General features: G+C 41.2%; 1 protein-coding gene across 1 annotated transcript in view; it reads right to left on the bottom strand.

Annotated features, from left to right (window-relative positions):
- The window catches only part of DGAT2L6 (diacylglycerol O-acyltransferase 2 like 6), a 34,919-nt gene extending 21,230 nt beyond the window's left edge, over positions 1 to 13,689 (bottom strand). The window contains exon 1 of the mRNA XM_038588800.1: positions 13,605 to 13,689. Within this exon, the coding sequence (XP_038444728.1) occupies positions 13,605 to 13,689 (85 nt within the window). The remainder of the gene's footprint in view (positions 1 to 13,604) is intronic.
- Between the last annotated feature and the right edge of the window lie 1,736 nt (positions 13,690 to 15,425).

Raw genomic sequence — 15,425 nt, 5'->3', positions numbered from 1 at the left:
AATAAATAAAATATTTAAAAAAAAAAAAAAAAAAAAAAAAAAAAAGAAAGCACGGTCATAATGATGTTTGCCTCTGAAACCTTCAGTATTTTCCCACTGCTGACAGGAAAAAGTGTACACATGCTATCCTGATGTGTAAGGCCCCCCATGGACTATCCACACACAGCTTCCTAGCCTCATCTCTCACTATCTGCAGTGACATTGCTTATGCTCTAGCCCAGGATTTCTCAAAGTGTTGTCCCCATACCACTGTAGGTATGCTAGATGGTCTCGGGTGGTGTTTGGATGGAAAATTATTTTAATGTACAATGAATAAAATTGAATTTATGGTAGTAATATAAAATTTCTGTTAAAATAGATTAATTTGGGGATGTTTGGGTAGCTCAGTCCGTTAAGCGTCCAACTCTTCTTGGTTTTGGCTCAGGTCATGATCTCCGGGTCCAGGGATGGAGCCCTGCCCCAGGCTCCATGCTGAGTGCAGATTCTGCTTGAGATTCTCTCTCCCCATCCCTCTGACCCTCCCACTTATGCTCCTCTCTTTGTCTCTCAAATAAATAGATGGATCTTTTCAAAAAATAAAATGTATTAATTTAGGTAACAGCAATGAGTCAATTTGGAAAAAATGTTAAGTCATAATAGCACAAGCAGTTCTCAGCTATAGAAAAAAAAATAGAGGATGGGATGTGAATGGCTGAAATATAGGAAACAGAAGCCCAACTACCTTAGTCTACTTCCCATTCCCTTAACTCACCATACAATTTCATATCTCTATACCTTTGGTGATGCTGTTCCTTTATTCTGAATACCCTCTTTCAACTTTCTGCCTATCAAAATTCTTTCAGCCTTCAAGGATTAGCTGAAATGATACCCTCTTTATGCTGAGTGAAGTAAGTCAGTCGGAGAAGGACAAACATTATATGTTCTCATTCATTTGGGGAATATAAATAATAGTGAAAGGGAATATAAGGGAAGGGAGAAGAAATGTGTGGGAAATATCAGAAAGGGAGACAGAACGTAAAGACTCCTAACTCTGGGAAACGAACTAGGGGTGGTGGAAGGGGAGGAGGGCGGGGGGTGGGAGTGAATGGGTGACGGGCACTGGGGGTTATTCTGTATGTTAGTAATTGAACACCAATAAAAAATAAATTAAAAAAAAAGAAATGATACCCTCTTGATGATATTTTTGGTGATTCTCTGCTCAGAATTAAGGATTCTCTTCCCCACACATGGCACATTACTTATGCTTCTATCTAGGCCAGTTTCATTCTGCTGCTTGTGTACTTAGTACCTCATATGTCTGGCCCTCTCCCTATTAGACAGTAAGCGTCTTGAAAACAGCCTTTATCACAGTGCCAAGCACAGGGAGATGACTCCTGATAAATATTTGTTACATGAAATTATAACACATCCGGAAGTTTTGATTTCAAAATTCACCAAGCAGCAGATGAAAGCTAACAGGGACAAAAACCACTAATGCTCTTATTCCAACAAGGAAAGGCCTTCTGGGGATCCAAGGTGTACATGTGTGTATAAGGCTATAGGCAAGCAGTTCTTTTATTTTATTATATTTTTAGATTTTACTTAATTATTCATGAGAGACACACACACAGAGAGGCAGAGACATAGGCAAAGGGAGAAGTAGGCTCCATGCAGGAAGCCCGATGTGGGACTTGTCCTGGGAATCTAGGATCATGCCCTGAGCTGAAGGCAGATGCTCAACCACTGAGCCACCCAGGCATCCTGGTAGATAATTTTATTATCCTCATTTTACATATGAAAAAAGTTAGGCTCAGAGTGGTCAAGCTTTAGGGAAAAAAACCTCCAAGCTTTAGGAAAAAAGTAGGAAGTGTTTGTTGAGTCTTTACTATGTGCCAGGAGCTATATTAGGCACTTTCTGTGTATTAACTCATATTAATACATGTAGAAAGGATAATTTCTTCATTCCAGGAACTCATATTCTATTGGGAAGATTGATACCATAAATACTAAATACATTCCACAGGGTGAAAACTATATACTCCGAGTTCAAGACTCATTTTAGACCTAAGGACACCTCCAGACTAAAAATGAAAGAGTGGAGAACAATTTACCATTCAAATGGTCCTCAAAAGAAAGCCGGGGTAGCAATCCTCATATCAGATAAATTAAAGTTTATCCCAAAGACTGTAGTAAGAGATGAAGAGGAACAATATATCATACTTAAAGGGTCTATCCAACAAGAAGACCTAATAATCATGAATATTTATGCCCATAATGTGGGAGCTGCCAAGTATATCAATCAATTAATAACCAAAGTAAAGACATACTTAGAAAATAATACACTAATAGTAAGAGACTTCAACACGGCACGTTCTGCAAATGACAGATCTTCTAAGAACAACATCACCAACGAAATAAGAGCTATAAATGATACACTGGACCAGATGGGTTTCACAGATATATACAGAACTATGCATCCAAATGCAACTGAATACACATTCTTCTCAAGTGCACATGGAACTTTCTCCAGAATAGACCACTTACTGGGTCACAAATCAGGTCTCAACAGATACCAAAAGATTGGGATTGTCCCCTGCATATTTTCAGACCACAATCCTATGAAACTAGAACAAAAAGGAATTTGGAAGAAACTAAAACACATGGAGATTAAAGAGCATCTTGCTAAAAGATAAATGGGTCAACAAGTAAATTAGAGAAAAATTAAAAAGATTCATGGAAACTAATAAAAATGAAGATACACTATTTAAAAAATCTTTGGGATACAGCAAAAGTGGTCCTAAGATGGAAATATATTGCAATATAAACATCCCTCAAAAAATTGGAAAAAACTCAAATGCACAAGCTAACCTCGCACCTAAAGGAACTGGAGAAAGAACAGAAAAAAAAAAAAACTACACCAAGCAGAAGAAGAGAGATAATAAAGATTAGAGCAGAACTCAATGAAAAGAGACCAGAAGAACTGTAGAACATATCAACAAAACCAGGAGTTGGTTCTTTGAAAGAATTAATAAGATAGGGGCAGTGTGGGTGGCTCAGTGGTTTAGTGCTGCCTTCAGCCCAGGGCCTGATCCTGGAGACCTGGAATAGAGTTCTATGTCGGGCTCCCTGCATGGAGCCTGCTTCTCCCTCTGCTTGTGTCTCTGACTCTCTCTCTCTCTCTCTCTGTGTCTCTCATGAATAAATAAATAAAATCTTAAAAAAAAGAATTAATAAGATAGATAAACCATTAAACAGACTTATTAAAAAGAAAAAAGACTAATAAAATCATGAATGAAAGAGGAGAGATCACAACCAATACCAAGAAATACAAATGATTTTAAAAACTTATTATGAGCAGCTATACACCAATAAATTAGACAATCTACAAGAAATGGACACATTTCTGGAAAACAAATTACCAAAACTGGAACAGGAAGAACTAGAAAACCTGAACAGGCCAATAACCAGGGAGGAAATTGAAGCAGTCATCAAAAACCTCCCAAGACACAAAAGTCCAGGGCCAGATGGCTTCCCAGGGGAATTCTATCAAATGTTTAAAGAAGAAACAATACCTATTCCACTAAAGCTGTTCCACTAAAGATAGAAAGGGATGGAGTAGTTCCAAACTTATTCAATGAGGCTAGCATCACCTTAATTCCAAAACCAGACAAAGACCCCACCAAAAAGGAGAATTATATACCAATATCCCTGATGAACACAGATGCAACAATTCTCAACAAGATACTAGCCAATAGGATCCAACAATACATTAAGAAGATTATTCACCATGACCAAGTGGGATTTATCCCCAGGATGCAAGGCTGGTTCAATACATGTAAAGCAATCAACGTGTTAGATCATATCAACAAGAGAAAAACAAGAACCATATGACCCTCTCAATAGATGCAGAGAAAGCATTTGACAAAACACAGCATCCATTCCTGATCAAAACTCTTCAGAGTGTAGGGATAGAGGGAACTTTTCCTCGGCATCTTAAAAGCCATCTATGAAAAGCCCACAGCAAATATCGTTCTCAATGGAGAAACACTGGGAGCCTTTCCACTAAGATCAGTAACAAGACAGGGATGTCCACTCTCACCACTGCTATTCAACATAGTACTAGAAGTCCTAGCCTCAGCAATCAGGCAACAAAAAGAAATAAAAGGTATTCAAATTGGCGAAGAAGAAGTCAAACTCTCCCTCTTCGCAGATGACATGATACTGTACGTAGAAAACCCAAAAGACTCCACCCCAAGATTGCTAGAACTCATACAGCAATTTGGCAGTGTGGCAGGATACAAAATCAATGCCCAGAAGTCAGTAGCATTTGTACACACTAACAATGAGACTGAAGAAAGAGAAATTAAGGAGTCAATCCCATTTACAATGGCCCCCAAAAGCATAAGATACCTAGCAATAAACCTAACCAAAGAGGTAAAGGATCTATACCCTAAAAACTAGAGAACACTTCTGAAAGAAATTGAGGAAGACACAAAGAGATGGAAAAATATTCCATGCTCATGGATTAGAAGAATTAATAGTGTGAAAATGTCAATGCTACTCAGGGCAATTTAAATGTTCAATGCAATCCCTATGAAAATACCAAGGGCGGGGAGGGGGGTGGCAGCCCGGGTGGCTCAGCGGTTTAGCGCTGCCTTCAGTCCAGGGCCTGATCCTGGAGACCTGGGATCAAGTCCCACCAGGCTCCCTGCATAGAGCCTGCTTCTCCCTCTGCCTGTGTCTCTGCTTCTCTCTCTCTCTCTCTCTCTCTGTCTCTCATGAATAAATAAATAAAATATTAAAAAAAGAAAATACCACGGACTTTCTTCAGAGAGTTGGAACAAATAATCTTAAGTTTTGTGTGAATCAGAAAAGACCCTGAATAGCCAGGGGAATATTTAAAAAGAAAACCAGAGCATCACAATGGGTGCATCGCAATGCCAGATATCAGGTTGTAGTTCAAAGCTGTGATCATCAAGACAGTGTGGTACTGGCACAAAAACAGACACAAAGATCAATGGAACAGAACAGAGAACCCAGAAATGGGCCTTCAACTCTATGGTCAACTAATATTCAACAGAGCAGAAAACACTATCCACTGGAAAAAAAAGACAGTCTCTTCTATAAATGGTGCTGGGAAAATTGGACAGCCATGTGCAGAAGAATGAAACTAGACCATTTTCCTACACCATACACAAAAATAAACTCAAAATGGATGAAAGATCTCAATGTGAGACATGAATCCATCAAAATCCTAGAGGAGAACACAGGCAACACCCTTTTTGAACTTGGCCACAGCAACTTCTTGCAAGATACATCTATGAAGGCAAGGGAAACAAAAGCAAAAATGAACTATTGGGACTTCATCAAGATAAAAAGCTTCTGCACAGCAAAAGAAACAGTCAACAAAACTCAAAGACAACCTACTGAATGGGAGAAGACATTTACAAATGACATATCAGAAAAAAGGCTAGTATCCAAGATCTATAAATAACTTCTTAAACTCCACACCCAAGAAACAAGCAATCCAATCATGAAATGGGCAAAACACATGAACAGAAATTTTACCAAAGAAGACATAGACATGGCCAACAAACACATGAGGAAATGCTCCGCATCACTGGCCATCAGGGAAATACAAATCCAAACCACAATGAGATACCACCTCACACCAGTGAGAATGGTGAAATTAACAAGACAGGAAACAACAAATGTTGGAGAGGATGTGGAGAAAGGGGAATCCTCTTGCACTATTGGTGGGAATGTGAACTGGTACAGCCACTCTGGAAAACTGTGTGGAAGTTCCTCAAAGAGTTAAAAATAGAGCTACCCTACGACCCAGCAATTGCACTACTGGGGATTTACCCCAAAGATACAGATGCAGTGAAAAACCAAGACATCTGCACCCCGATGTTTCTAGCAGCAATGTCCACAATAGCCAAACTGTGGAAAGAGCCTCAGTGTCCACTGAAAGATGAGTGAATAAAGAAGATGTGGTCTCTATATACAATGGAATATTACTCAGCCATTAGAAATGACAAATACCCATCATTTGCTTCTATCCAGAACTGGAGGGTATTATGCTGAGTGAAGTAAGTCAATTGGAGAAAGACAAACATTATATGGTTTCATTCATTCAGGGAATATAAAAAATAGTGAAGGAGATTAAAGGGAAAAGGAGAGAAAAAGAGTGGGAAATATCAGAGAGGGTGACAAAACATGAGAGACTCCTAACTCTGAAAAACAAACAAGGGGAGGTGCGCAGGGGGATGGGGTGACTGGGTGATGGGCACTGAGGGGGTAACTTGACAGGATGAGCAGTGGGTATTATACTATATGTTGGCAAATTGAACTCCAATAAAAAATATACAAAAAATACCGAGATACCTGCACCCTAATGTTTATAGCAGCAATGTCCACAATAGTCAAACTGTGGAAGGAGTCTCGATGTCCATCAACAGATGAATGGATAAAGAAGATGTGGTCTATGTATACAATGGAATATTACTCAGCCATTAGAAACGACAAATACCCATCATTTGCTTTGACATGGATGGAACTGGAGGGTATTATGCTGAGTGAAATAAGTCAATCGGAGAAGGACAAACATTATATGGTCTCATTCATTTGGGGAATATAAATAATAGTGAAAGGGAATATAAGGGAAGGGAGAAGAAATGTGTGGGAAATATCAGAAAGGGAGACAGAACATGAAGACTCCTAACTCTGGGAAACGAACTAGGGGTGGTAGAAGGGGAGGAGGGAGCGGGGGTGGGAGTGAATGGGTGATGGGCACTGAGGGGGGCACTTCACGGGATGAGCACTGGGGTGTTATGCTATATGTTGGCAAATCAAACTCCAATAAAAAAATGAACAAAAAATATAGTCAGGGTTCAAATGTCATTCTGCGAACCCATGGGAACCCAGGCAAAAGACCATTCCTTACTACTGGGGAATCTAGAAAGGATTCTTCTAGAAGGTAAGATATAAGTTAAATTTTGGAAGGAGAGTAGGATTTTGACAGAAAGATTAGTGGAGAAAGGATCTTCCATGCATGAGGAAGAACTCAAAGACCTGTCGATGGAGTCCAAGGCCCATAACACCATAACAGGGAGGATAAAAAGCCATGGAGTAGGAGTGGAACTGGGAAGGAAGCTGGGGCAATTAGGCGTGATACTAGAGGGAAGATGAAGCCAGTGAAAGTTCTTAAGCAGATGAGCAGCATGATCATATCTGTGTATCAGGAAGATAATTTGCAATAAGTGTGGTAGCAAGAGAAATTGTTGGCAGGGAATCAGCTAAGAGTTCCAGTAATTTAGATGAGATGAGAGGCAATGTGAACCTGAAGCAGGTTACTATTTGTCAACCGAATTTGAAAGATACTATGGAGGGAGAATTTTCAGAGTTTGGCAGTTGATTGGATGTAAGGGGTGAATGAATGATGCTTTAAAGGAGCCTGTGGGAATGCTAGGAATGTGTCATTGTCTCTTTTTGCCTAATAATCTAGGATCTAGCTGCGTGTTATTCTTCCTGAAGGTACAATGAAATCAGAACCTAGGGTGCCTGTCTCAGAAGTGGTTGTCAGTCCTCTGTTGATCAAACGGCAAGATTTGACAGTGTCTTACAAGGTGGGGGGCTGGGCTCCAAGTAATGTCAATTTCTATAACAGAAAGGAAGAAAATGAACATCTGTTGAGGATATTTTTTGCTCTTTGGTCTTCAGTATGGTCTTTAGAGGGAGATACTTTGCTCTGTTTCTACAATGGTAAGAGTGAATGACTTAACTCATGAAGGTCACATAAAAAATAAAAGTGACTTACTTGCACAAGGTCACATAGCAAGCAAATGGCAGACCTGGCCTTTCTGACCCCCAAGACTATTTTCCATTTCATGTAGTATCAGAAGCCAGAGAAAGAAGGAAGGCTTACAAAAAACAAAAAACAAAAAACAAAAAACAAAACACACACACACACACACACACACACACACAAAAGAATGACCAGGAGAGAGGAAAAAGAACAAGAGAGTTCTTAAGGTCTCTACTGAGGAAGAAGAAATCCAGAAGAATCATCAATTTAGTGTCACGCCTGGTCTTGTGAGAACTATAATAACCATGACAAGACATGACTCCTGATGGGGGCAAAGGATATAAGGGCTGCTACCTAACCTATTTTTACAAAGTGCTTTAGACTTTCAGAGGTGATGTAGTCGTGATGTAGTCTTGGGTTGTCTAGGAAATGTTGCAGAGAAGCCATGACTGAGCAATATCTCAAAGGAGGGTTTGCCCATGATTAGGTCAGCAAGAGTGATCAAAGCATCTTTCTAGTGGAGGGAATAGTCAGAGCAGAGATGAAGAAGTGGGAGAGTACCCTTTACATTTGTCTGTGAATAGACTGCCTAGAACACAAGCTTCGTATAGAGGAAGCATAGGGGGATGAGCTGGTAAAAAGATTAGAGCCAGAGAGTAGAGGGGGGCCTTGAATGCCCAAGCTAATACATTTGTACTTCACTAAGTAGGCAGTAGGAAAACACTGACTATATTTGAGCAGGAGAAGGCTGTAATCAAAGATGTTTTCAGGGACGCCTGGGTGGCTCAGCGGTTGAGTGCCTGCCTTCAGCTCAGGGCATGATCCTGGAGTCCTGGGATAGAGTCCCACATCGGGCTCCCTGCATGCAGCCTGCTTCTCTGTCTGCCTGTGTCTCTGCCTCTCTCTCTGTGTCTCTTATGAATAACTAAGACTCTACTGGGAGCAAGCAGTGGAATGGCTTGGAGAGGGTGGAGAGTAGAAGGTAGAGGACCATGAAAGAGGATATTGCAACAATTTAGGTAGATAGTGATACAAGCACAGAAAAGAAGAGACTGATGGAAAGCCATCCTCTAATGGAAGCTGGCCCTCAGGAGGACTGTCAGGGACATTGAGTAATTCTAAGGCTCATGAGTATTTGTATTTCACATCTCCCTCAAACTGTCTTTCCATTCCTCTCTTCTCATTTTTTTCCTCCTTCTTGTCCCTGTGCCTTTTTTTTATCTCCCCTTTTCCCTTATTTTGTCTCCCATTATTTTCAGTGATCCTCAGTAATCAGCCATGATTCTGAACATCATTTGAGAAGGAGAGGCATTGAGGGAGGCTCTGAGCAGGAAATGAAGGAAGGTGGGTGTGAAAGAGAAGAAGGAAGGAAATTAAGAAGAGAGGAAGAGGGCAGCCCCGGTGGTGCAGCGGTTTAGCGCCACCTGCAGCCCAGGGTTTGATCCTGGAGACCCAGGATCGAGACCCCACATCGGGCTCCCTGCGTGGAGCCTGCTTCTTCTCCCTCTGCCTGTGTCTCTGCCTCTGCCTCTCTCTCTCAATCTCTCTCTGAATAAATAAATAAATCTTGGAAGAAAGGGGGAGAGAGAGGGAGGGACACTTTTCTGTATGGAGCATTCACTGTAGGCCAAGCTGAGAGGATGGAGATACTGAGACTTAGAGAGGTCACAATACTTGCTGGAAGTCACACAGCTACTTATTAAAGTTTGACAAATTCCAGAATCCACGTCCTATTCACCATGTTTCACTATTTCTCTTCTCTGCCTTCCCCAATTCCCTCAACTTTGTGTAATATTTTTTCCCCTGACGCCTGAATATCATTTCATTGTGACTCTTTCACTTACTACACTGTTTTTTAAATTGTAGTGACTTGTGTATGTGTCCAGCATGATACATAAACTGTGTACAATGGTGGAATTAATGGTTGCTTTGTCTTTGTAGCTAGATAGTAAGGAGTTGGTACTTGACTCATTGTAGTCTTTTAAAAAAAAATATTATTTATTTATTCATGGGAGACAGAGAGAGAGAGAGAGAGAGGCAGAGAGAGAAGCAGGCTCCACACAGGGAGCCCGATGTGGGACTCAATCCCGGGATCCCGGGACTCGACGATCCCGGGACTCCAGGACTACGCCCTGGGCCAAAGGCAGGCACTAAACCGCTGAGCCATCCAGGGATCCCCCTGACTCATTGTAGTCTTGACAAGGACAGTCATTGTCTTGTAATTAGTATCTGCTCTACAACAATTGAACAGATTTGAATATTTTGGCACCTCTGTGGGCATCTCACATTGTTAGATGCTACAGGTACCTTAGTAAACTCCAAGACCCAGGATTCATGTTTTAACTTCTAGTATAATCACTAAAATAATAGAAACAGGATGTATAACATCTAAACTAGTAGAGGAAGCCAAAAGGAATGATAAAGGTAATCAATTTAAAAAGTCAAGACAGGGCAGTCCTGGTGGCGCAGCGGTTTAGCGCCGCCTGCAGTCAGAGGTGTGATCCTGGAGACCTGGGATCGAGTCCCACGTTGGGCTCCCTGCATGGAGCCTGCTTCTCTCTCTGCCTCTGTGTCTCTCATGAATAAATAAAATAAAATCTTAAAAAAAAAGTCAAGACAAATAGCCAACAAGTAAACAAGCATACTAAAAGATGCTCAACTCCACTAATCATTAGGAAAACACAAATCAAAATCACAATGAGACATCATCACATTCATTAGGATGGTTCTTGTTTAAAGAACCTCAGAAAATAAAAAAGTGTTGGAGGGAATGTGGAGAAATCGGACCCCTCATGCATTGTTGGTGGTAATGTAAAATGGCACAGCTGCTTGGAGAACAGTATAGCAGTTCCTCAAAAAAATTTAAAATGGAATTTCCATATGATCTAGCAATCCCCCTTCTGGGAATATATCCAAAAGAATTGAAAACAGGGGGCAGCCCGGGTGGCTCAGCGGTTTAGCGCCACCTTCAGCCCAGGGCCTGATCTTGGAGACCTGGGATCAAGTCCCGTGTCGGGGCTTCCTGCATGGAGCCTGCTTCTGTCTCTCTCTCTCTCATGAATAAATAAATAAAATCTTTTAAAAAAAGGAATTGAAAACAGGACCTCAAAGATATATTTGAACATCCATGTTTATAGAAGCATTATTTGCAATGAAGCATTATTTGCAATATCCACACAGTGGAATATTGTTCATCCTTAACAAGGAAGGAAATCCTGTCACATGATACAACACAGGTGAAACCTAAAGACATGGTAAATGAAATAAGCCAGTTGCAAAAGGACAAATAGTGCATAATTCTACTTATATGAAGTACCCAGAGTAGTCAAAATCAGAGATGGAAAGTAGAATGGTGTTTTCCAGGGGCTGGGGGAAGGGGAAATGGTGAGTTCTTATTTAATGGGTAGAGAGTTTCAGTTTTACAAGATGAAAAGAGTTCTGGAGGTGGATGGTAGTGATGGTTGTACAACACTAGATGTATTTAATGCTGCTAGAATGTACACTTAAAAATAGTTGATGTTATGTGTATTTTACCACAATTTAAAAAAAAAACTCAAAAATACGGGAGAAAGAAAACATTCACATTTATTATTAGTGTTTTCACTGAAGACACGTAAGTGACATCATTTGTCCCTAACATCCCTACTCCACACCTCCAGCTCTTCCAGGAAAACTGGAAACTAGTAAAATGGGGGTCTGGGGTGGGCATTACTAGGAGGCTAACCCTCACCTCTGAGCCCTTACATATTCAGTGATGGATATGCTTTTAATCCTCATCCCTGGGATCCCTGGGTGGCGCAGCGGTTTGGCGCCTGCCTTTGGCCCAGGGCGCGATCCTGGAGACCCGGGATTGAATCCCATGTCGGGCTCCCGGTGCTTGGAGCCTGCTTCTCCCTCTGCCTATGTCTCTGCCTCTCTCTCTCTCTCTCTCTCTGTGACTATCATAAATAAATACAAATTAAAAAAAAAATCCTCATCCCTGTCTAGAGACAGCATCCTTTGAGATGGGGAAAAGAGAGAAAAAAATACTTTAAAACAAATAATTTTCTGGTTGAAAAATGAAAACATTTCATTGAAAAGAGCTCCCAGAAGAGCCAGAACATTTTGGGCACTTGTGTTTAAATACCACACAAAGGCTGGTATTTAAAAAAATAGTCAAAGTGTGGCAGACCCCACACTTAAAGGGATCAGCTTAAATAGTTCTTCTTCTCTTGACTTCTTTTCTCTCCTCTCTAAAACCTATCTTTTCCCACTCTCTCTGGGATCCAGACTTGAAATGGTGGCTGTCACCACAATGCCAACCAAGTCTTTTAGGACATTCCCCTGTCCCTCACTTTCTGAACTAAGGGCTGGAAGTTGTCAAAGGGGTCTGTTTGAGGAAGTTAAGATAAAGGCACAGAGAGACAAAAAGAAAATATAAAAGACTAAAAACAAGTTTATAGAAAAATAGCTTTTTTCCCCTTAATACAACTAGAGTCAGGCCACTGATAGACTAAGAGCTCAGCATGACTTGATTTCAATGAGGCTTAATACGTCATCATCTTTTGGGGGTCATGGACCCCACTGGCAGTCTGGTGAAGCCCAGGGACCCCTTCTCTGAATAATATTTTAAATACACAAAATAAAATATACAGACTTACAAAGGAAATGAATCATATTATAACACAATTCTCAAAACATTACAAAAAATGTGATATAGTAACATGGGCCTCTTGGTTTATGCTTTAAATAACCAGACCTAATGGTAGTTCCAATAACTACTGGAATTTAGAGGTAGTCACAAGCATAAATGAAATTTCGAGACGCCTGCAACAACTGGCATATGAAATGCAAACCTGTGATGTCTATTATTGACAAATTCACTGGTACTGCTAACGCTTCTGTGGTTTGTTGCCTACGTTCATTACTTCAATTCGAGGTTAGTGAAAATTAAGGTGACTTTTTCTATCCAAATTCAAAGCTGTCCCCCCACCCCACCTCAAGTTCTAGGTCTATAGGCCTTTGGTTAAGACCCTCTGTTCTAAGGGGTCATATAGCCTCCCATAGATTGGCATTGACTGCCTTCAGGATGACATTTCTTCCCATACAGTTCTCAAGCTTGGTCCTGTAATTGGCTGCGCATGAAGTCCTAGTTTCTAAGCTTAGAGCTTTCAACCCATTTGCCCAGCACTGATGATTGCCATGCCTTGAATCCACTGCACAATTGGCATTTTATTAAAATTCTATCTAATGAATCACTCAGGCAGCTCTCAGACTTTCCAGAATTTTCTCACCATAGTTTTATACTGGAAAATCACATTCTACCTATCTAGTAACACCAACTCTGCAAGTCATCACCACCTCTGCTCCCATCCCTGAATATGACTTTTCAGCTTAGTTCAGAGGAGGGTGGTCAGAGGGATGGGCTAAATGGGTGATGGGTATCAAGGAGAGCATTTGTTGCCATGAGTACTGGTGTTATATGTAAGTGATGAATCACTAAATTCTACTCCTGAAACTAATATTACACTATATGCTAACTAACGGGAATTTAAATAAAGACTTGAAAAGAAAAAAAGAGGGGGCAGTCCTGAGAAGACTGTGATGATCTTTAAACCAGAACAACCACAGACTCACTCATGGCCTTCATACCCCTCAGTTGGAAAGAGAGAAATCTAATGAACTCAATGGTAGCCCTCTCCCTAGGTGGGGAGGCACAGTCCTTTCCAGGGGAAGGGGACTGACCAGATAATCTCTTTAGAGCCTTCCTCATGTGGGGATCCCTGGCCTCTTTCTTGGTGTGTTCCCATGTACTCTCCAGCCCCTGGGATTCACTCACCCAAAAATATGTAGACTGGGATCCATTGCAAAACAGCCAGAGTTTGGAGGCATTCCTGAAGATCTAGTCTGAAGAGGAAGGCCATGGCTGTGGTGCTCTTCTATTGCAGCAAGAAGCCCAAACAGAAGGCCAGCACTTCTAAAGCTGAGCTGATTATAGGTGCTTTGCTCTAATCTCTTATCACTGAGTCCTTTTTGCTGCTGAAGGTTTTAGGTTTGACTGAACCTTTACTCCAGTCTTCCCTGTTGTCAGCCCTGGCCCTGCCCCAGCTTCCTACACACATCAGGTTTCAGATCATCCTATCTAATCTCTCTAACATATATCCTTTCTCCAGGTGTGCTCAATTGCAATGAGGCAGATATAGCCGTGGGGTGATTTTTGCTGTGTGTGGGGATGTCCCCGATAAATGAGTACTGGAAAAGAGAATGATTAAGGCCTCCGATAGGACCTCTGAAAAGCAACATACTTTCCTGCTTAAGAAAGGAGACCTGGTGACTATACTTGCTTCTGCCTTAAGTGGCTGCTCTATGGCTCCTCTTGTCTTCTACTGAGAACTACCTAGTCAACTTGGGCCTTTTTCTACACTGCTTTCTAGACTTCCTGGATCTGTCCTGGTGCCTCTATTCCCAGAGGCTCTGTATCAGCAGCCAGATATCATATGATAGAGTGGGAGAAGCATTATAGAGAGAGCACACCTGGCTTCCAGGCCGACTTCCACCATGTTATTCCCATGACACCTTTGTTAATTGCTCCATCTCTCTAGAGCTCAGCTGGAGCATTCATTGTTGGAAGCAGTATAGTGTTTAGGGACATGGATTTTAGAGCTGGATAGCTGGGGTTAAATTTCTCAGCTCTGCCACTTATAAGTTGGCAAACATCTGTGCCTCAGTTTCCCCATCTATAAAACAGGGACAGTACCTACTTCATATGGCTTTTCTGAGGATTAGATGACTGAATGAATGTAAAGTGCTTAACATAGTGCCTGGCACACATTAGGCACTGTGTAAGTGTTTCCTGTCTATTTAGTTTGGTTAATGGCTATTGAACATCTACTATGTTTCAGGCTAAGAGGCCTGCTTCTACACATTGCCTTTACAAAATTAAAGATTGTCCCCAGGTCCCAGCCCTCTGGATTTATTATTTTTTTCTGTAACTATCTATTGAGTGACTGCTGTTTGCCAGGTACTGTTATAGTTACTGAAGATTTGGTGGGGAAGAAGATGGACATGATTTCTGTCTTCATTGAATGTATAGTCCAGGGGAGGAGACAGACATTAAGCAAAGGAAAAGCACAAAAATATCTATGCACAAAAACAGCCCAGATAAGCATCTTAAAGTCCTTGAATATAGAAGGTGCTCCAAAAAATCTTTTGAATGTAATCAGAAAGGTAGCTAGGAAAACCAAATACAAAAACGGTATCAAGTATCCTACAAGTGCAAGGAAATATTGATTCCTTAGCCTTTTCCAGGAGGTTAGCAGAATTCTGGCTTCTTCCCTAAACCCCACTCTGGTTCAGAGCTCCCTGACTAGACTAATGAGATTTTTCAGAGTTAAGCTTAGGGAAATTTCTTGGTATGTTGCAGGGGTGTGCTTTCATTACCTAGTGTACCCTAGATGGCCACCCAGCATATAACCCTATTTGTCCACTTCCTCTTTCCTTTCTTCTTCTCACTACCTGGGGTTCTCAAGCTACTTATTGGGGATACTTGGCCACATACAGGATGAGATGTATTGGGACATGTCTGCTCAGAATTTTCATGAGAGGAGAGAGAGACATAGAGGAGGCAAGCCTGGTTCTGTTAGGGGAGAGTGCAGATGTG

The sequence above is a fragment of the Canis lupus genome, chromosome X, assembly GCF_011100685.1.
Source record: "Canis lupus familiaris isolate Mischka breed German Shepherd chromosome X, alternate assembly UU_Cfam_GSD_1.0, whole genome shotgun sequence".
NCBI lineage: Eukaryota > Metazoa > Chordata > Mammalia > Carnivora > Canidae > Canis > Canis lupus.
Note: the sequence above shows the minus strand (reverse complement) of the source record. Positions and strands in the feature narration are given on the sequence as shown.